Source organism: Myripristis murdjan, chromosome 17, assembly GCF_902150065.1.
Source record: "Myripristis murdjan chromosome 17, fMyrMur1.1, whole genome shotgun sequence".
In the NCBI taxonomy this organism is placed as follows: domain Eukaryota; kingdom Metazoa; phylum Chordata; class Actinopteri; order Holocentriformes; family Holocentridae; genus Myripristis; species Myripristis murdjan.
In genome coordinates this window covers 29,886,916-29,909,151 of record NC_043996.1, presented here as the reverse complement: position 1 = coordinate 29,909,151, position 22,236 = coordinate 29,886,916, and the positions used below count along the sequence as shown (strand labels likewise).

At 42.4% G+C, this 22,236-nt stretch overlaps 1 protein-coding gene across 3 annotated transcripts in view; it reads left to right on the top strand.

Annotated features, from left to right (window-relative positions):
* LOC115375708 (nuclear receptor coactivator 2-like) overlaps nucleotides 1-16,518 on the top strand; it is a 78,125-nt gene extending 61,607 nt beyond the window's left edge. For 2 of the 3 annotated variants that reach the window (XM_030075232.1, XM_030075231.1), the window contains exons 11-22: nucleotides 1,104-1,341; nucleotides 2,264-2,488; nucleotides 2,605-2,808; nucleotides 3,670-3,778; nucleotides 5,120-5,288; nucleotides 5,472-5,771; nucleotides 6,642-6,719; nucleotides 7,563-8,001; nucleotides 9,089-9,320; nucleotides 9,891-10,053; nucleotides 10,423-10,497; nucleotides 11,306-16,518. In XM_030075232.1, coding sequence (XP_029931092.1) covers nucleotides 1,104-1,341; nucleotides 2,264-2,488; nucleotides 2,605-2,808; nucleotides 3,670-3,778; nucleotides 5,120-5,288; nucleotides 5,472-5,771; nucleotides 6,642-6,719; nucleotides 7,563-8,001; nucleotides 9,089-9,320; nucleotides 9,891-10,053; nucleotides 10,423-10,497; nucleotides 11,306-11,317 — 2,244 coding nt within the window. In that variant the 3' untranslated portion in view covers nucleotides 11,318-16,518. The remainder of the gene's footprint in view (nucleotides 1-1,103; nucleotides 1,342-2,263; nucleotides 2,489-2,604; nucleotides 2,809-3,669; nucleotides 3,779-5,119; nucleotides 5,289-5,471; nucleotides 5,772-6,641; nucleotides 6,720-7,562; nucleotides 8,002-9,088; nucleotides 9,321-9,890; nucleotides 10,054-10,422; nucleotides 10,498-11,305) is intronic. The other variant, XM_030075233.1, reaches the window with a different exon arrangement.
* Nucleotides 16,519-22,236: the final 5,718 nt, after the last annotated feature.

Sequence of the window (22,236 nt, the reverse complement as noted above, 5' to 3'; positions counted from 1 at the left end):
AATGTATTAATGTGTATTTTATTAATGTTTAATGCTTGCATATGTCTCTGTACTGGGAACACTGCTGGTGGCCAGTTCATATTCCCTGTGAATTCCTACGTAGACATGAAGAGATTCATTCCAAAATAAGACAGACATCCACAGAGAAACCACCTCGCTGCTCTAACTAATCATGCTGCTGGTTTTAGTGTGTCATGACCCGGCTTGTGAGCCATGACAAAAAGCGGAGGCGCACGGTGTTAACTTAAATTAAAGATTTATTAACACGACTTAAATAATCAACATCATTCTAAAGTTATGAGGTGTGTAAATCTGTGATATCAGTGTGCCTGCAGATGGATGAGTGGAGAGTGGTGAGTGAGGGGTGTTGGATGAGAGAAACAAAACCTAACCAGGCCAACGCCAACCAAACAAAGAGCACGGTGCCATCAGGATGGATGAGAGGGGGGAAAGTGGGAGAGAGAGAGAGAGAGAGAGAGGGGCCTTTTCACCCCTGGAAGGCTGATCAGGTGCTCCCAGTTAGGGTAATAAGTCTCTGCCTACCAGCAACAGATAGGGGGAAACACACACACACACCCAGCAGGCCCTGTTAGGCAGGAGGCCGTCACATATCTTTTGTTTTGTTTTTTTTCTATGAAACTTGCTTAAAAGATGTTTGGAACAAGGGGAAATGTCTCAAAGTGAGATTCAAGATTAGATTCTGTAGTTTTGTGATTATTTGTTGAACTGATCTGTGTCTGTCCTTCATGTCAGTCGACATCATCTTTCGACTGCCGGTCTGATTTTGATGGGACTTGATGAGGACATTACACCGTTAGCCTGATGGGGGCTGTAATTTCAACCACTCTAGTTTTGATAAAAGTTGATGGGATGGTGCCTGTTGTTTTTTTTTTTTTTTTTTAAATATATATATAATAGTATGCTAGTTATTTTGAAATTAGCAAAATGATGTGCCAGTGCAGTGAGATTTTTTGACTGAAAAAAGGCTGAAATGAGTTTTATGTCTGAATGCGGGCTGGGATCACTCACCGAGCTTGTTTGTTTATCCGTCTCTCAGTCATCATTTTGAATAACCCGCCCTTTCTCCCTGTGGCTGATCCCAGACCAGCGAGTTGGAGGATCTGCTGGACAACCTGCAGAGCGGCGGCCAGCAGCAGCAGCTGTTCCCAGGCCAGCCGCCGGCCAGAGGGGTGTCCTCCTCTTCGTCGTCGTCTTCCTCGGTGCCGGCGGCCTCCTCCGTGGACAAACAGACCATCATCAGCGACATCCTGCAGATGAACGACAGCAGGAGCGGCAGCCCGCCCGCCCCGCACAGAGCCTTCGCCGGCATCGGCCCTGCACGTACGTCTGCAGACGCCACACTGCATCTTCAGTGGGACGGTTCAACCTCAGGATGACCGTCCCATACAACCAAACTGCATTTCATAATTATGTTTAGAGGGAAACCTGACGTATCACAAACACATTTCTAATCATCATTTCTCATATATCATGTTGGGCGGCTTTTTTTTATTACTTTAGCCACCAAAACCGCTCTGTTAAGGTTAGGGAAAGGTTCGGTTTAGGCATAAAAACACTTAGTTAAAGGCAGAATGAGCATTTTACATTTCAATCCGTCATCATCCTAGGAAAAGAAAACTTTGCCAGGGAGAAGGGGCTAACTTTGAATGTTGTCTTTACAAACCACAGCCGACAAATCCCACTCATTCTGCCTTTAAAGTCCCCATGAAATGGACTCGCTTTTATTTTGAAGGGACGGGTGGATGAGAGGGGATGTTTAAAGATTTGTGAAGGTTTTATTGGTTGAAATTTGAATTCACAGCCACTAGTGCAGGATGATAATGTCACTGTTTAAGACGCTCTGTTTGACAGGAAGTAGAGGTCATGTGAGGTCCAATATTTCCAATATTTCATCCTGTGACCAAAAACCTCACTGAAGCAAAACTTCTTCCATTGGATTCAATTAGGAATCCACCAGTTGTCAGTCCTGGCTGATTTTCAGTGCTAATATTCTGTATCTCTCAATAATTGGTGTCAGATTTTTGATTTAGCTGTTCTTATAAATAAAGAAATAGGTAGACTGCATTAAACATGTTAATTAAACATTGTTAATTCAAAGCAGGGTTTGTGATGGCATTTCTAAAACTGTGAATTTTGACACTTCAGTTTTCAAATCTACTACAAATGAGTATCATCCCTGAGTATTGGTCATCAGTGTGTTGGATTACTAAATATCAGTACTGGTGTTCTGTCATTCCTGCAGACCTGAACGGGGTGAGGCTGGGCCACCCGGGGCGAGGCGGCCCCCCGGTCAGGAGTGTGTCTCTGGACGGCACTTTGGGCCCTAACCACGCCGCCGCTCGGCCCTTCACCCAGCAGCACCGGAGTAGCGGCCCCTACTCCCTCCTGCAGCAGCAGCAGCAGCAGCAGCATGGCATGATGGGAAGCCACGGGGGCATGGCCAACCAGGCTGCCATGGCCAACGCAGGTGAACTTTGACCTGATGTTTCCTTTGTTTAAACAAGAGGAGGAGATTTTAATAAAACCAGGAACACGATAGAAATTTGACTCAAATAATCCAACATCCTCTTCTCCCAAAACCAGGCATGCTGACCGGTGGCTCGGTCCGGGGCCCCATGCAGCAGGGCTGGGGCCCCCAGGGGCCTGTAGGGGGCGCCGTGGGGCCGATGATGGGCCAGGCGGTCGCACCCGGGCGGATGGTCCCAAACATGAACGCAGCGCTTCCCATGAGAGGAAACAGTCAGCCTGCATCCAGAGCCATGGTCAACATGCAGATGATGGGCAACGGTGAGACAGACAGGCAGACAGACAGACAGACAGACAGGCAGATACATAGACGGACAGACAGACAGACAGACAGACTGACAGACAGATTGACTGACGGACAGACAGATACACAGACAGAAAGACAGATACACAGACAGACAGACAGGCAGACATGCAGACAGGCAGACTGACTGACTGACTGACTGACTGACAGACAGACTGACAGGCAGATACATAGACGGACAGACAGATAGACAGGCAAACAGACAGACAGACAGATAGACAGACTGACTGACAGACAGATACATAGACAGACAGACAGACAGACAGGCAGACACTTAGACAGTCAGACAGACAGACAGACAGACAGGCAGACACTTAGACAGTCAGTCAGACAGACAGACAGACAGACAGACAGGCAGAAGGACAGACAGGCAGATACATAGACAGACAGACAGACAGACAGACAGACAGATACATAGACAGACAAACAGACAGACAGACAGACAGGCAGATACATAGACAGACAGACAGACAGACAGGCAGACACTTAGACAGTCAGTCAGACAGACAGACAGACAGACAGACAGGCAGAAGGACAGACAGGCAGATACATAGACAGACAGACAGACAGACAGACAGACAGGCAGACACTTAGACAGTCAGACAGACAGACAGACAGACAGGCAGAAGGACAGACAGACAGATACATAGACAGACAGACAGACAGACAGACAGACAGATACATAGACAGACATGCAGACAGACAGACTGACAGACAGGCAGACTGACAGACATGCAGACAGACAGATAGAAAAACAAACTGAAGCCTGATCTGACTCTGACACGTCGGGCACGCTCCTCTTCTCTCTGTCCAATCAGAAATGGAGATGGCAAACCCCGCCTACCCTCAGCAGCAAGCCCCGCCCAATCAGACAGCACCGTGGCCGGACCGCATGATGACCATGGATCACTATGGCAACCAAAACAGGTAGGACGCTCGTCCCGGCCGGACAGTGTTTTGGTTTTTTCAGCCTCATTTGTTTCTCGTCACATTCTGAGAGAGAAGAAGGCAAAACAGACGGAAACAGACCCGAAACAAATGAAACACACCTGAGCCTGATGAGTCACTCTGCTGTCAGCGGCGCCGAGCAGCTGAGAGGAGCTGGAAAACCAAACGCCACAACAGAAAGAAAGTCCAGGAGCCAATGGAGAGATACAAATCCAGTGTTGTGGATTAGCAGCCCAGGGGAGCACGGAGCAGCTAATGAGGAGATTTCAGCACCATGTGGACTCACATCACACCCAGAGAGCCAGACCGCACACACACACACACACACACACACACACACACACACACACACACACACACACACACACACACTACATCAGAGGTCAGGTTTGGTTTAAGACCTCAGTTCAGTTCAAACTCAAAGGCACAAGTGTCGTAACATGTGTTGAATAAAAGTGCGAAACATAGCAGCTCCAGGCTTTCTACAGTCTTAAAAGTCTTAAAATGCCTTAAATTCAACTAGGTAGTAAATATTATGCCTTAAAAGTCATTAAATAGTCTTAAATTTGAATTGATGAGGTATTCCTCTCAACATAAACATGTTGTCTAATTTCATTAATCCATCTTTTAATTTTTTCATTTATTTTTGTCAAAAAAATATCAAGCGCTTCTGCATGAAATTCACCATTTCTGGTGTTAGAAAACTTAAAAACTGAACCTGATGCTTTCTTTATACTGACATGCTGCATGTCACCTGTTAGGGAAAAAAAGTGCCTGTTAATTAATCAAACTCACTTTGTACTTGATACTTTCATATACAACACGTACATGCACAAAACAAACCAGATTATGCACTTAAGCATCTGTAGAGAGAGATCTACAAACATCCTTGGACTTACCTGTTCCAAATTCTGTCATTTCTAACTTTAAAAAAAAAGTCCTGATTTGATTTTTTTACACTGATGTCAGCACAAGATCAAATATATCATACTTACCTTTACACTGACCTGTGATGCTCATTTGAATAAGAAAAAAATGATTTTTCCAAAAATGGGTCTTAAATTTTGTTGAAGTTTATCTCGAAAAAAGCATTAAATTTACTCTGATACCTACAGACACCCTGAACTATAACTGATATGAATCTTTTGTTGTTGTTACTCTGTTTGTGTCTTTTCTATCACATTTCTGTCAGTTCTGGTTTATATCCTGAAATAAAAATGAACGCTCATCCCAACAAATCTGATTTGAGCAGTAAATCTGGACGTGTGCGTGAAGGCCTTCGTCTGAACTAACCGATAATGGTGCTGTGTGTCGCCTCAGGCCGCCGTACGCCGTCCCGCAGGACGAAGGGGGGGGCTGCTGCGGCTCGGGGCCCGGCAGCCAGCCGGACGAAGGGGCCCTGCTGAACCAGCTGTACTCGGTGCTGAAGGACTTTGAGGGCCTGGAGGAGATCGACAAGATGCTGGGAATCCCCACGCTGGCTGGACATGTGAGCTCATGACGACACAGCATAAACACACACACACCTTTTAAAATCCTTTGGCCCCTCAGCCTCGACTACATTTTGTAGATATCAGATCAAACTGGATTAAAGGGCCTTTGGAAAGCAAAGTTGAACACATGTCCATTTATTTGTGTGTGTGTGTGTGTGTGTGTGTGTGTGTGTCTGTAGAGCCATGCATCTAACCAGGACCAGTTCATGGGCTCCGACCCGGCGGCTGGTATGAAGCCTCCCCTGTACAGCCAGCACTACGGCAGCCAGCCGGGCTACGGCGGCCTGCCTCCGGACCACGGCTTCCAAGGCGGGATGGGCCAGCAGAGGATGCCCGGCTACGCCCCGATGATGAGGATGCCGGGCGGGGCAGGAGGACCCAGAGCGGCCGGGATGAGGCCGGGGGGGCCCGCCGCGGTCGCACCCCCCCAACCCAACAACCTGAGGCTCCAGCTGCAGCACAGACTGCAGGCCCAGCTGGTAGGAAGCTGGTCTTTTCTTTTCTTTTCTTTTCTTTTCTCTTCTTTTCTTTGAGGGGTGCAAAGACTAGGCCAGCTGATATTTGACTTCAGTGCCAAAGCACTGATAAAATGTTTTAGTGGTAAAAGTTGTATAGTTCGTTTTGAGAAAAGAGAACATTTTCCATTTCATTCTTAAAGCACAGCAAGCAAACCTGAAAAGGAAAAATGAGAAATGACAAAATAACGATGACAAACAAAGTTAAGGAAGATTCCTCTTCTCTTCTCTACTTCTGCTGGACTAAATGTCCTGAGTTACTTCTTCTCACAGTGCAAAACAACAGACAGCCGAACAAGCAGGGCTCAGAGAGGGTAAATAAAGCGGGAGCAGCCAGAGTGAAAGAAATGGGTCTCAGCACTTTGTTTCCCACTGAAAAACACGATAAGGACACAAACAGAAACCAACAGACAAAATTTGGTCTCCTAGATCTGCCACCACACTGTTGTGTTTGGTCACTTTTCTCCAAACATGACTGACTTTTAAACACCAGCAACTCTCTCAATACAACAGCAGTTAGAGGTTTATAAAGTCTGTGTCGCCATCTGGTGGAGGGTTGAGGGAAAACAGCAAGTGGTTATTGGCTAAAATACTCTATGGCAGTTAATTCAGATGTTATCTGCACTTTGCATATCTATTCATCTATCAATATTATTATTATTATTTTATTACATATTTATTGATTTATTTGTACACACAACTGATGATTTTTTGCATGCAGTTAAACATTTTTGGTGATTTTTCTCTTTACAATAAAGATAATAATAATAACAGGATGAATAATAATTTTCCAAATAAATTTTAAATTCTTGGTTGTCGCCGTCTCCCCTGCAGAACCGTCAGCCGATGGTGAACCAGATGAGCGGAGTGTCCAGTATGAATCTACCTCTCAGGTCTAACGTACCAAACCAGGTCAGTCCCGCTGCTCTCAGCTGGTGCTGGTCCTCTGTGTCATAACCTGTCTTTCTCTTTGTGTATCTGTCCGTCTCTCCTGCTCTCTGTCTCACCGCTCGCTCGCTCACTTACCCACAAACATTTGAAATTCACTCCGCTGTTGTTGAGCCAGACCTTAAAAGTATACCTCAACATTTTGGAAAAAATATAATTTTTCTGACTCACCTTTACTCCAGTGGTTCGGTTCCTATGGATAGCATTTCTTGTTAGCTTAGCATAAAGGCTCAAAGTCTATGGGAGTCATTAGCCTAGTTCTGTCAAAGTGAAAAAATAAACCTTACAGCAACTGTGAAGCTGTCTTATTTACACAGTGGATCAAGTGGATTTGAAATACACATCGTTGAATTTAAAACGCACAGAGTTGTTTCAGGAGAAGTTAATTCGTGGTGGATCATCCTCTACCTTCAGCAATGTGCAGATCTTTGCAATAGGCAGACAGATAAATGTGTTCATCGGTCTAACTTCTTCTCAAACGACTCTTGTTTTTTAAAAGCAAATTCCAAGACAATAATAAGGTCTTGATTTTATCTCTGTGTATGTATAAGAGTGAATTTTTTGAGTAAACTTGTCAACAGTTTAAAAATATTCAGTCACATGTAGTTTACAAACTGATGGGTGCACCACCTGGAAATCCACAAACCAGCTAACAGTACTGTCTGTCTGCTATCCTCTGGTGATGGCAGAGTTCCCACTGCGGCAAGTCTTGATGACACGTTCCCAGGCTCTTAAAGCTCATGTTTGTGTTTTATGTCCTGTATCATCCTGTGTGGTTGTAGCCCTGCTGTGTTTTTCCTCCCACAGGGAACCCTCAACGCCCAGATGCTGGCTCAGCGTCAGCGCGAGTACCTCAGCAACCACCTACGCCAACGCCAACAACAGCAACAGCAACACGTGCACCAGCAGCGCGCCATGATGATGCGGGCGCAGGGCATCAACATGCCACCTAGCATGCCCAACGGGGGCGCCACCCCCACGCCGGTCCCCATGGGGGGCACCAACCCACGCCTGCCGCAGGGCAACCCGCAGCAGTTCCCCTACGCCGCCTCAAGCTACGGTACCGGCCTGCCCTCTCCTCCTCCTGCTCCTCCTCCTCATCCCGGCTCCTCCAGCCCCTTCTCCTCTCCTCTCTCCCCCAGCCATCATCTGGCTAGCCAGGGCATGCTGGGAAATGTAGGCGGGCAGTACGGCGGGGTATTGAGTCCATCAATGCAGCACAGTGCCTTCCAGTACAACAGTTCAGGTACACGATAAGAGCTCTGCGTCGTCGTCACTCTGATCCATGTCTGCTCCATGGAGAGGCGAATACTTTATTTTCGCATGGTGATGGTTATCAAATGCTATAATCATCTTTGTTGGCGTTATTTTCATTTTAATCCTTTGTTTTGTTTTGCTTTTTAAGGATGATTTGGCTTGCTTGGTAGATGCGACTGTACTTTGGTGTTCGTCTCTTGTGCTTCATCTTACAGTCGAGTTGCTGTCATTTTTTTTAATCCAGACTGGTAGCAATATATGATTTTTGAACTCAGATTAACACTCCAGCCTGTTTCATTGTCGAAGATTTTAACTCACATTGTAAACCAATCAGGAGACTAATAGACCAAATCTAGATCTAGATCCCAACCTAGATCTAGATTAATAGTTGGAGTAGAAATTTCCTCTTACCCCTCCCCCTTCTTTCCATCTGTTTGATTTATCTGATATCACACCAATCACAGCAGTGTATCATTTTTATGGCAGTGCATGCTTCAAATGAATCTCACAAGCAAATCTTGACTAGTGACATGTGTTTGAGACAATTTGGAATTGGGAAGTTTTTGATTCAACAGGGATAAACACACCGGCCTCTGTGGTGATTGAACCGATGTTTTTCTGGTTACAGGATGATCTTTGAACACATTAGGCCACCCTTAGAGCTGCAATTTAAAGCTACAGCTCATGTTATCTGCAAAATTTGGAAATCTCTGCATCATCCCCTCTTCATTCTTCACTCTGACTCAGAGACGAGACATTTCCCAGTCACCAGTTGTCTTGAATACAGTGTTACTTTCTTGATTTTGCTTTTGTTTTTGTTGTTGTTGTTTGTTCTTTTATCCATCAGTAGCTGGAACGTTCCAAACTTCATCAGCCACTCTAACTTTTTCAGTGCAATCTATCCTTTAAGAATATAATAAATTTACACACACAAAAAAGATCTTCAAGTGATGGCTGTTGACGTGCCCAAGGTCTGCAAGAGTAGACTAACTTACTAAACACAGGTAAAGTGTTTGGTATTTGGTTTGTGGCTGAGGTCAGTTGGCTCTCCTGACCACCTGTCTGCTGACCTCCAGGGATGAGCCAGCAGCAGCAGCAGCAGGATCCAGGGTCAGGCTTCCCAGGTGGGACTGCCACCCCCCAGAGCCCCATGCTGTCCCCCAGGATGGGGCAGGGTCAGAGCCCCATGCTGCAGCAGAGCCAGGGCCAAGTCCAACACCAGGGTCAGCCCCAGGGAACCTCCGGCTACCAGACTGGCGCCGACCTCAACGGCTGGCCCCAACCCGCCAACGTCTCCACCGGCAACAGGTAACAACAGTTTGCCAGTTTGAATGTGAACATGAGTTTTAGGGCCAGTGCCTATGTAGAAACCTGGCTTGGATGTTGCAATTGCAGCAGAAGAAGGGGTTTTAATATCTGGCACTGCTTTATCATCTCCCTCACACATTCTAGTTCAGAGTAATAAATTTAAAAGTGCATTAGATTAGATTTGATTAGATGGAATGTTAATTATCCAAGTGGGAAAATTGGGTGATTATCACAGCAGGTAACAGGTTACAAAACAAAATGATAAATAAATGATTATAGAATAAATTAAGGGTATTAAACTTAAGGCAACTGACAATTTAAGCACTAGAACATACAGGAAAATGTTCAGCATTTATGGCATACATGCAATATGCACAGCATGACAGTTGTACAGCATAATGAAGCAAATAAATGAATGGAAACTACAACAAATGCGTCTAATATGAAAATATGAGAAGAGAGCATGTAAAGTAAGGGGTTAGGAGAAAACTAAGTGAGTTAAATGATGCTGTGACTCTAAGTTTTGTCATTGACTATAAACTGTCTCTATCTCCACCTGCTCCCTTCCAGTATATACTCCCAGCAGTCCCAGTCCCAGTACGCTCCACAGCCGAACGGAGGCATGTACAGTAGCAACAACATGAACCTGGGAGTTCCCATGTCCAGTAATGCTGGTAACATGAACCAAATGTCAGGACAGATGACCTCCATGACCTCCATGGCTGTAGAACAGGTGAGACAGTGTCGATGGTGCCAGGTGCTTGGTTACTGCAAGCTCCTCCCTTTGACATGTCAATTCATAAGCATAATAAATTGACATGCCTGTTTCAGTGGCGCATAAATAGGTTTTGAATCTATGCAGTGCAATACAGTTGTCTCTTTTTATAGGCTTTGTTTATTTTGTCCTAATTTAACTACTTGGCTATATTTGAGCTAGTTGTGTATTGACGTGTAATAGAAAAATTTTGTTAATGAATCAAGCATTACCTACAAAACACACACACTTAAAAGCCAACAATCCGAGAATAATTTCCTCATTGTTTGGAGTAACCATGTGAAGATGCACCAAGGATTCATGTTTGTTGTGGTTTTCCCTGAATAGGTAACTGATAGCAACCTGATCCTGGAGCAGCTGGCGGGAATTGACATGTTGTCACAAGAAGGCGAAGCCACTTCTGTAAGTAATCCACCATTGTCTGTCAGTGTGTTACCTTGCACAATACATATATGAGAATTGTATGCGTTAATCACACCAGTAAACCTTTCAACATAATTAGAAAACCTGGCTCAGAGTCAGTAACAAATGTTGAAGCCTAAACATGGTGATAGAAATGAATGGTAAAGGTAAATATGTAGTGATAAGTATACGCCGATGATACTCCGCTTTATTTATTTTTCAAATACAGTTGAGTGCTTCCACATTTGGCACGATATACAACTGAACTTAGACCAAAGCAGTGGTTTCAGTCTCTGACATTGTCCTTTAGTGGCTCTCATAGCATAAAAAGTAAAAAAAAAAAAAAAAAAAACTGCTTTGTTGCCTGTGTTTCATATTTAGTGCTTTTAGCCAAATGTGGTGTACCTCAGGGCGTAATTCTTGGTCCAGTTGAGCGTACATAGTACAATATACAATCAACATTTCATCCATGAGTATGGCATTTCCTTCGACTGTTACGCTAATAACACTCAGCTATGTCTGTCACCAAAGCTATAACTTAAGTTGGGAGCTTTACCTCAAAATTCATCTGACATGCAGGAGGTGATGTCAGCTTTATTCTATGCTTTACTTTGTATTTTGTTTTTCTCACCACTGCTGTCTTTGTCGGTCATTTCTTTTTATTAAATCTTTGCTAAACTCTTTCAACTTATAGTATGTTTCTAAAAATGCTGCATAAGTAAATTTTATTGCATTATTATTCTTTATTCTTTGTTCTATATTATTTTTCTTGTCAATTAATGTGTGTCTGATTGTGTTTCTTTTGTAGAATTACTGCTGACCCCGGTTTTAGATGAGACGGCGTAACACGCCACCAGTGGGCAATTGCCAACATCTCTCAACCGGCCAATCGAGATGATGACGACGCACAATGGAGACGCCGGTGGCTCTAACTCACCAGCCAATCAAGAGAAAGCTTGTGGCGGTAGTTAAACAGAGGAACGGGAGGGACATACCCAACCATCTGAAGCTTGTTTGTTTCAGTGTAGCTTAGCCCCCCGTTTTTTACATTTTCTACAGTGTGGGGAAACAAATAGCAACATTTCTCTCAAACCAGGAGGTCTGTGGGAAAAGTTGCCTTCTTTTTAAGAAACAAGAGGCTAAAAGTGGCACCTTTTCAACTAATTTAGAGTGATTTAGACTACTTTTCTGTGTTTGACAGCTTATTGGACACTGAATCAATCCCACCCATCTGGTATTAGTCCAGATATATAGACAAACACACACACACACACACACACACACACACACACACACACACATACATACACACACGCTTATTCACAAAGTGTTTGCCCTTAGTGTGTCCTCTAGTCAAATGAATGTATTCCTACAGTTTCCCCATTGATTTGTAATCCTCTCAAAGTCTCTGAAATAGTGTGTATGAGAAGCGTAATAGGAGAGAGAGAGAGAGAGAGAGAGAGAGAGAGAGAGTGTGTGTGTGTGTGCGTGTGTAAACCTGAAACAAATGATGTCACAGTTTTGGATACGAGCAGAGTGAATAGCTGACAAGCATACACGAAACTGCTCAATTTTCATTTTTTACTGTCCTACTACAGAGCCTGACTTAAACAGTCAATTTAAAAGGTTTATGAAAAACGTTTTACTGGTATTTATAGTTTTGAAAAGGTTTTAGAAAGATTCTTTGTATGACACAAATAATGAGGTTATCGTTCTTTGTCAAGATCCTTTGAAATGGTACATTTTGATGTTGATTTGAGGTAAATGCTTTCTGGTCCTGTAGTTACAGGTGAGCTGTATCTCTATTTCACTGCTTTTTGAATGAAGGTGAATATTTATAGATAATGTACATACGTAGATTTATAATGTCCCTGCTTTATAATTCCCCCCTGCCTGACTTTGCTAATCAGCAGAGAAGAGTTTTAGTGAAACAAATGTTTCTAGGTGGCAGAGCAGCTCCACGTCATTGGTTGAATTAAAGCAGAGTGGGTAGAGCCAAAGAATCACACTCGTTATACGTACAGAGATACCCTGTCCTGTGGTGCCAGTTTTATCAGTTTCCTACCAGGATGTGCTCATGAACACACCACCGAGTCATGAGACCATGAGGGAGTAAACGTGGCAGTTTGGGTAGATCCCAACAAAGAGCGTGTTTATGTGGGACATGTTACTGATGCTGATAGGACGTCTAAAATTTGTCTGTTTAATCTAAAAAAATAAGCATTTCTACTCACCCCCTTAGCTCGTAACATCTCTAAGCTTTGGCCTCGGCTCGATTCAGTATCACATCTCTTATTGAGCTTTTTGAGACAGGTGTTTCTTGTGAAATTAAACATTTACTGTATTGAAAAATATAAATATAAATATCACCCAACTGCAAGTAGTTTGCCAGTCTTTGCTGTAGCTGCATTTCCTTTTCTTTTCTTTGTGTTAGTTCCCATCACACTTCGCCTAAATCTGCATAACTTGTGACTTCATGGCGACTTGCAGTTTTCCCTGTTGGGCTGACATCAAGCAGCCCTGTGATGACAGCCTTCCCTGCTCTCTTCACTGCCACTGGATAAACGCTAGATTTAAGAAAAGTGTCGGTCCTGTAGTGGTTTGACTTTTGAATCCAGTCAAAATGTGGGACGTGGCTTCACCCTCGCAGCAGCAGAAATACTAAGCTGGCTAACTGGTAAACTTGAATGGCAAAGAAGGAGCTCTGGTCAAAGTAAAAATATACACGGCAACCATGTCTTTTTTCATGGATTAATTCATGACCATGAAGGCATTCATGATGATGGAGGGTCAGCCGGGTAGAAGGTCTGTGCAGCTAACTAATGACCTAGCTGACAGTAGGGCTACATTTTTTTTTTTATTGAGTTTTATGTGTTTGGCTTCATAACATTAGTTCCCTTCTCTCTAACCTCTTGCCTTTGTCACTTTCTTAGTTTCCTTTCACTTATGTTATTTAGTCAGGGAAAAAAATGGTTGTTTGGCTCCACCCTCTGAAATTTAATCCAACCAATGAGATTGTTTCTTCTGTGTCTCTGCAATATTTGTGAACTAAAACTCCAAACGGGCGCAAAACACTTTACAATGACACTTTACAAGTTGTGAAGAACCGACTCACAAGAGTCGATCTTACACTTGGTGCTCTTTCCGGAGCCACTAATGTGCATGAGCGAGGACGGGGCTTGGTGTCTTGCTCAAGGACACTTCAGCAGAGCGCAGGACAGTCTCTCTACCAAGTCGAGAAGACACGAAGTTCTGCCCCAAAATGAGATGTCTGGCATTCAAGAACAAGAGACACCTCGGGGGTATTTCACCGAGCTGTTAGCCAGATAACAACGATGCAGCGTTCTGTGATCGTGATTTGCGTGTGTAAAACAAAACTTGAATCAAAAGTGTAGGAAGTCAATTTGGTCATCTGTGTTGAAGAGCACTAATGATGAGCAAAATTTCAGAAGATATTTCATAACACGCTGAAAGTGTATCTGGCTAACTTTCCAATCCTGCTTGCTGAAATATCTCCAGGTCTTGAAAGTTGATTAATAATGTTAAATTTAAACAATCTGTGGTACTTTCTTTCAGTTATGAGGTGACTGATGTCCTTTAACGGCACATTGATATCGACCTTTAGACTGGATTGTCTGGATTTTAACAATATTGAATGTTAAACTTCATGTGATGAAATGTTTCTCCCTAAAACAGACACATAGCTTTTGGAGAATGAACTCTTCAAGTCAATCAAGGTGCTCTCTCTGTTCATTTACGGTGCTGTCAGTACAAGCTTTTAAGTGAACAAAACCGACTAACAGGCAACATGTATTTCTACCCTGGATAGTCCACAAGTCTGTAAGCACATACTGTAACAAACAATGAGTTATAATACTTTTTTTGTTTGTTTGTTTTAGTTTTTTTTTTTTTTTTCGTTTTTGTTTTGTTTTATTTTTTCCAGGCAAATGTGAAAATTGTAAACTGACTGCAAAATGAAACAGTGAAATGAAATTAGGTGGAAATAGCTCTAAAGTTCTAAAGTTTTGTGCTGGTCATGTTTGAAGGATTTTTGTTTTCTTTGTAGGACATGAAACTTCTCAAATCGCGATTTTCCTCTATGATCTTTCAGCTTTCGAAACAGCTCGTTTTTATTCCAGTGGACGTACCTAGTACGCTGTAAAATCCCAAAGATTTTACGACAAAACCTTTAAAAGAAAATGTAAGCCATGGAACTGTTTTGAATGTCAAACTTTCTGCAAAGGATCACGGCAATCAAGACCAGATGCGTAACGCTCGTGTACAGTAATTCCTAATGTTTTTAGATAAAAGTGAATGATTTCCTCCTGATTTTAACTGATACAGTATACATATATATGGAAGATTTTTCTTAACTTATAGATTGATATTTTATCAATTGGTAAATAATTCATGCAAGTACCTTAAGATGCTAAAGACATAGCATAATGCCTTAGATCTGTGATTTTCTGTCTGGTGTATTAACTGTGAGATTTACAGGTGTATTATATGTGTATAGTCAGATACTGCTGAGTGTTTCACCCCGTCTTGGGCTTAGAAGTTAGACGACCAGGCTTTTGTTATTTTCCCTTGAAGTCCATCACCTGATGTGGTAACACTTTATAGCCTCATCTCAGTGTATTAACCTGTGTAGTAACATATGGGAAAGTACTGTAAGTGCACAGTAATGCTGTGTTAGTGCTTGGTAATACATAATATCAGTGCAAAGAATCTCATTAAAGGGGCACTATATAAAATTGCATTAAAGAGAGGACTTTTTCAGCCACGCCTGACCAAAAAAAAAAAAACAAAAAAAACAAAACATAATAAGCATGAGGGTGTTACCTGAATGAATGGTGATTATAAATGTGTAGTGATAAGTATATGCTGATGATACTCTGCTCTGTCTGTCACAGAAACCCAGTGTCTTTGTGATCACGGATAGAGTTGAGAGCTTCCACATTTGGCACAATATACAACTGAACTTAGACCAAAGCAGGTGGTTGGATCTCTGACACTGTCCTTTAGTGGCTCTCATTGCATAGAAAATCATGTGTTTCTTTTTTAGCATCTGTAGCCAAATGTGGTGTACCTCAGGGCTTAATTCGGCGTTCAGTGATCTAGGATCTGCATCGACCTCTGTTGGCAACCAGTAGGAACTGCAACAACCTAAACAAATCTCTGGCAATTTTTAAAGACATAAAATTGACATTTTTCCAAGAAAAAAAAAAAGAACAGGCTGTTTAGAGAAGGTTAATATGTCACCATGCAAAATAATGATTCTGGAAAATCAGTATTGCTTTGTCATTTGTTTTCTGGCTTGAGAACAGGGGGTGTTTTAGCCTCTGTGGCAAAAATGTTTTCCGGCTCTGTCCTGAAACTCTAATAGGTGGTGAGTTTTTGTTCTGAAACAGAGTCGAGGCCAGAAAGTAAGTTTTTAAAGGCAGAAAGCTCAGCAGCTGGCCAGGTCACTGTTGAATCATTGGTGTTAATCATCAATCCAATAAACCACAAATATATTATGGTCTGTTTGTGATATAGTGTGCTAAAAGTCTTATTTATTGCCCCTTTAAATGACCTTCCCATAGGTTAATACACTGGGACCAGGGCTTCATGAAGTGTTTTTCTCTGCGATCACTAATCGGTTGTATTATTTGTACAAAAAAGAAAAAAAATGTGTTTGTCATCCTGGAAAACAAAGTATTTGTTTGACAGTACAATGGTAAATCAGAGCAATATGTTAAAGCATAAGGAGGGAGTGTTGGTGTACAAAGCTTGGTGTTTGCGGTTCAAGAGATTTTTTTTTTTTTTTTTTTAAGTTATAATCCCAGCTGTGATATTCATATTAAATATCTCAGCGGTCCATACACACAGTATATCCCCCGAGTGTGAGTGTTTTATTACGCAGAAGTCCAGTCGTTCACACACTTATGCAAACTGTCGACTCTAATGTTGCTTTTGCCAATGCTGCTCGCTAATTTATGATTCATGCCATTGTAAATAAATTATTTTTATTGAGTGGAATCGCCTGTGGCCTTTTCATTTTGTCTGCGGGGACAAAAATGTGATTCAGGTGCACGGTTGTTCTCCACAGACGCGACATCGATTTGGACCTGACGCCGATCAAACCCATGAACGCTGTCCATTGGTGCGGTATTGATTATGAGCCCACTGACAGAGTGTGTGTGTAGTGCTGTCTGTCAGACTGCAGAGGGCGCAGCTGTCTAAGAGCCACAGTCACACTCACTCTCAGCCTCTCTACTCATCATTTTATTCTGAGGTATAAAAATGATGATCATATTTACATGTATGTTGCTGTGTAAAAATAACCTTCGGGGTGGTGAGACTGCTGGCATTAGATGTGTGGATCGACAGTAAATGTATACATAGCATTCACAGTTGATAAAAATCAAAGGTTCCTAGGGTTAACCCTTGAAATTCCATGCTTGGAGTCATTTTTGACTCCATGTATGGAAAAGTGGGGTATTGATACAAAAAATGCATTACTTAAAAAATATAACAGTTAGATACAAATACAAATGGCATCATGTCAAAGACAACCTATTTGAGGAATGCATGGAAGATTAAAAGATAAAAAGTCACACACACACACACACACACACACACACACACACACACACACACACACACACACATCATTACTCTGTTTATCCTCATCTGAAATGCAGGCTTCTGTAGAAAAACACTCCTGACGTCACTTCCGCCCCAGTGGAAACGGACCAATGGGAGCGCTCAATCACAGATTATCACGGGAAGCAAGAAGTCTCACTCTCTGATACTTCCTGTTCACGTGTAAACCCGGGTTAACAAACTGGACTTTTGTCTGGGATGTGAGAATTTTGTTCAGACTTTCAGAGCAAAATTACATCATCTTGTAACATCTGAGTCAAATCAAATGTTCATTATGAGAATAAAAAAGAGACTATGAAGATGGCAGCATGGTGCAACACGGCGTTGTAGTTTTGAGGGAAAGTTTGCACAGGCTGGAGGAGGAAGTGAGATATCTTGCTGGTGAAAAAAATAAAAGATCCTTGGCTCGGCCGCTGCAGAGGACTGGGCTCTCCTGCCGTAAACAACTGCCAGTGCCGTCAGCTGCCCTCACTGCGACCCATCTTCCGCCCGGCATCTTCCAAAATAAAAGACTCGCCAAAAGAGATTTTTTTTTTTTTTTTTTTTTTTTTTTTTTTTTAAAGGGCGAACTTAAAACAATAGCACCAAATCATACAAATCGATTTAATTCAAAGTGCTTTACAAAAAGAAGTGAAAGGGAAAAAAACAGGGATTATAAAATTTACTGAGACATATAAATGCAATGAAAGAGAGTAAAATTAAATTACATAATAAGATCAAATAAAAAATAATAATAATAATAAAATAAAATAAAACAGAAAAATAAAAAATGCATTCAGAGAAGTGCAGTCACACAAGGGCATTTGTAACTTTAAGAACATGATAGATAGATAGATAGATAGATAGATAGATAGATAGATAGATAGATAGATAGATAGATAGATAGATAGATAAAAGTACTGGAAGTTATTATAATGACCCTAACCTCCCGACAGGGTGAAACTGAAGCTAATAGAAATTATAACTGCTACGCAGCAATGGTCAGGGCCGGGCGATTTTAGGCAATTCTGAGCAACAAGTGTAGAATTGGAAGATGCCATTCTAATGTGCATTTTGCATCAGCTGAGGTTTGAACTCACAATTTCTGGCATAAAGCACAATGCTCCACCTCACTGAGCTAATTAGCAAGTGACAACACAGTGATATGTTTAAAACTTCTTCCAGCTTATTATGGGAATTACAGCTGCAACAATAAATAAATCAAGCTAAGGCTTGAACTCATGATCTCTGAGACCAAGGACCAAGGACCATCTTCTATCACACTGAGCTAATGATAGCAGCCGCCTATGCATGGAAAGGCAGATTTCAAACCACTGTAAAAAAAAAAAAAAAAATCAGTCATCAAGACAAAAATCTGAAAATACACCTCTTGCATCTAGACAGCATGGAGATGTTGGTAATTTGTTTTTAACAATGATTGATTTGCTCCGTAAGTGAAAAACTGACTTTAATTGTAAAGGGTACAAAGGTTTCTTCGGTATGTTGTGCTGCTTGTGTTGGGGGGGAGTCCACCAATCGTTCTACCTTTTTGATTGAACAGCTGCTTACGTGATTCCTGGCTACTAGTGTGGTCATTCAGGAATACCACAAATCACTCAAGAGGCTCCATCCAGTCATCTACGGCGTCTGGTGTGGTAGCCAAGGCACAGAAGGCACGAGTCACATCACTGAAGTTCTTCCATGTATCCCATGTCGTCTTCTTGCCCCTGCCTCCAAATGATGACACAGTGTCAAAACCAGTAAAGGCAAGCAGCATGATGAGTGCTGATTACCTGTTTCTCAATGGCAAGGGATGTAACACAAGTTGCCAGGAAGGAGAACAGCTCAGCTTTGTTCTCATCAATACGTAGATACTCCGGCCGATTCCCAGGAATGGCACTGGATGGCTCAATGTGTCAACGAATTCCCTTCCCTCTCTTGCTGCATGTTTCAGCCTTCAGCGTTTCCAGTTAACCAGGCAATACCCCACAAAATTTCCCATCAAGAGAAAAAAACCTCCCTCTAATTGGCTGGCCTCCAGTCCAAGAAAAATCCACGTCTCAACAAGAACAAATTAATTCTTTGCCCATCTATAACATTATTTATGAGAGCAAAGCTGAGCTGTTCTCCTTCCTGGCAACTTGTGTTACATCCCTTGCCACTGAGAAACAGGTAATCAGCACTCATCATGCTGAAGTCGTCTGTACTCAGCCCCAAGATACATCAGGTCTTGCACCATGCACACATGTGGAGACTGATACACGCATCATACTACACCTGGAAGATGCTGTGAAGGAAGGGTATGACAACCTCTCTATATGCACAGTTGACACAGATGTGCTGGTACTGGCAGTGATGGCAGCCCAACGCCTCAACATTGCTCAGCTGTGGGTTGCCTTTGGAGCTGGGAAGAGTTTCCGGCATTTAGCAACTCATGAGATGGTGAGGGCATTAGGCCCAGATCGATGTGTAGCCTTGCCAATGTTCTTTGCCTTTAGTGGTTTTGACAATGTGTCATCATTTGAAGGCAGGGGCAAGAAGACAACATGGGATACATGGAAAAACTTTAGTGATGTGACTCGTGCCTTCTGTGCCTTGGCTACCACAGGAATGATGACCTGGACAGTGGGAATGGATGCATTTTCATGTGAAGGAACCAGGTCCATCAAACAGCCCACCAAGTCCGACTTGGCACCAGTTCTCAGCTTGCCCATTTGTGACAGTGCTGGTGGACATGCCTGGTTTTCATGCTTAAAGAGTTCATCCAGATTTCCATCACATGTCTGTGATGCAATGTAGAGCCTCGAGAACAAGGAACAGTCATTCTTCAGGAATGATATTTTCTTGTTGAGACTTGGATTTTTCTTGGACCGGAGGCCAGCCAATTAGATGGAGGTTTTTTTTCTCTTGATGGGAAATTTTGTGGGGTATTGTCTAGTTAACTAGAAACGCTAAAGGCTGAAACATGCAGCAAGAGAGGGAAGGGAATTTGTTGACACATTGAGCCATCCAGTGCCATTCCTGGAAATTGGCCGGAGTATCTACGCAATTGATGAGAACAAAGCTGAGCTGTTCTCCTTCCTGGCAACTTGTGTTACATCCCTTGCCACTGAGAAACAGGTAATCAGCACTCATCATGCTGCTTGCCTTTACTGGTTTTGACACTGTGTCATCATTTGGAGGCAGGGGTAAGAAGACAACATGGGATACATGGAAGAACTTCAGTGATGTGACTCGTGCCTTCTGTGCCTTGGCTACCACAGCAGACGCCGTAGATGACTGGATGGAGCCTCTTGAGTGATTTGTGGTATTCCTGAATGACCACACTAGTAGCCAGGAATCACGTAAGCAGCTGTTCACCGAAAAAGGTACAACGATTGGTGGACTCCCCCCCAACACAAGCAGCACAACATACAAAGAGGGCAGCCTACCAAGCTGGTCACTGCTGGGGACAGGCCATGGTTGCAGTCCCTGAACTCCCCTCCCCAGGTGACTGGGGGTGGAAGAGGAAGGACACAGAATGAATGAATGAATGAATAATTTAACCCACTTTTTTACACCTGAAAAATGTGTCATGTGACAACAACGTTGATTCTGATTCTGTCAGGTGGATGGGAAGTTCACTGGACCATACTACCAGAAGCAAGCCTGGCATGTCACGACCTCCTCCACTGTGGTTGCAAAAAGTGGTGCTGTGGAAAATGCAAATGTGCCGAGGCAGCACTTCAGTACTGTGGTGGACTGTGTCATCATACATAACTTTGTGTTGTCACACTTTCTTTCCTCTTTAGCTTTATTAAAAATGCCTTTAGGCTAAATGGTATCCTGTCTCTGTACTGCTGTATAGTTCCACTTTGGCCATTGCCATAACACACATGCATTTCATGGCATATCTATCAACATCTTAGAAAACATGTACAGTATACTCTACCGAAATACATATTTTGATGGTTTTTACTATTACTTAATTAACTGAATGCCGGAAATATGTAGTTAGGTAGTTGCTAGCATGTTGTAAATTGTACCATTGTATTCCTCATCCTTGAAAATGTAGGATTAGCCACCAGGATCAAGATCCTAGGTGGTCTAGAACCTGAGTTACAGGTAAAATCACAGCAGTTGGCAGCCATTTTGAAAAATGGTAGCCACGGTTACCATGGGACAAGTCTGCGATGGCCCTATAGCCACAAATGATCCTTAGGGCATGCTCTAACAGTGTGCCAAATTTCATGCTTGTATCGTGAAGTGCACGATTTTTCGCATTGCCGCCGGACTATGGAGAAGAGCTGGAAACTGGATAATTCTGATGACCAGGAAGACATTTATAGGCTACATTTTATGCATTGATAATGTTCAATTAATTGACTGAAAATATGTGACTAAGTTGAGTTTATGCTTGTAGTAATAAAAGAATAGCTGGGACTTGATGTGCTCATCTAATCCTCCAAGGAGAGACCTGTATTTACCTGCTCTGTGTTATTTTAATGTTTGTGTAATTATGGAGCATGCGGGACCAGAGGCCCGTACCATAAAGCTGGATTTCGGCTTAGCGAACTAACTTCAGGCTTAAGCCTGGGTTTTCTGTACCATAAAGGTGGCTTAATTTTATCGGGGTATGTTGCCATGGTAACATATGCTGAACACCTAACCTGCTCCAGAGCAGGTTAGAAAAAATTAATACATTTTACTTAGACTTCTTATTTTAATTCTATTTGTTTTTCTTTCATATTTTTTCAAGTTTGAAGAGAAGAAGAAGGAATTCTTCTTCTTGTTTTTGTTTGTTTGTTTGTTTTTACTCATGACTCTACACTATCCAACCAAAAAATGCTCTTGTAGAGTAGACTGATGTAGTGGTTTTTAAAAATATTTTTGAAAATAAATTAGGAGAATTTAATTCAGAGGGTTAAATAAAAGTCTAATAAAATACACGCCAGCCTCTGGGCCCCTTTAGGTTTCCACTAGTTTGCTCGTATTTAGTATTTAGGGAGTTCCGCCCTGAAAAGTCCACATGAGAGTTGATGCAGAATGTTTTACAGTCTTTAAGTGACAGAGAAATAATATTTTAACCAGCAGAATAAACACGAGGCGTCAGATGGTTTATAAAATGAAATA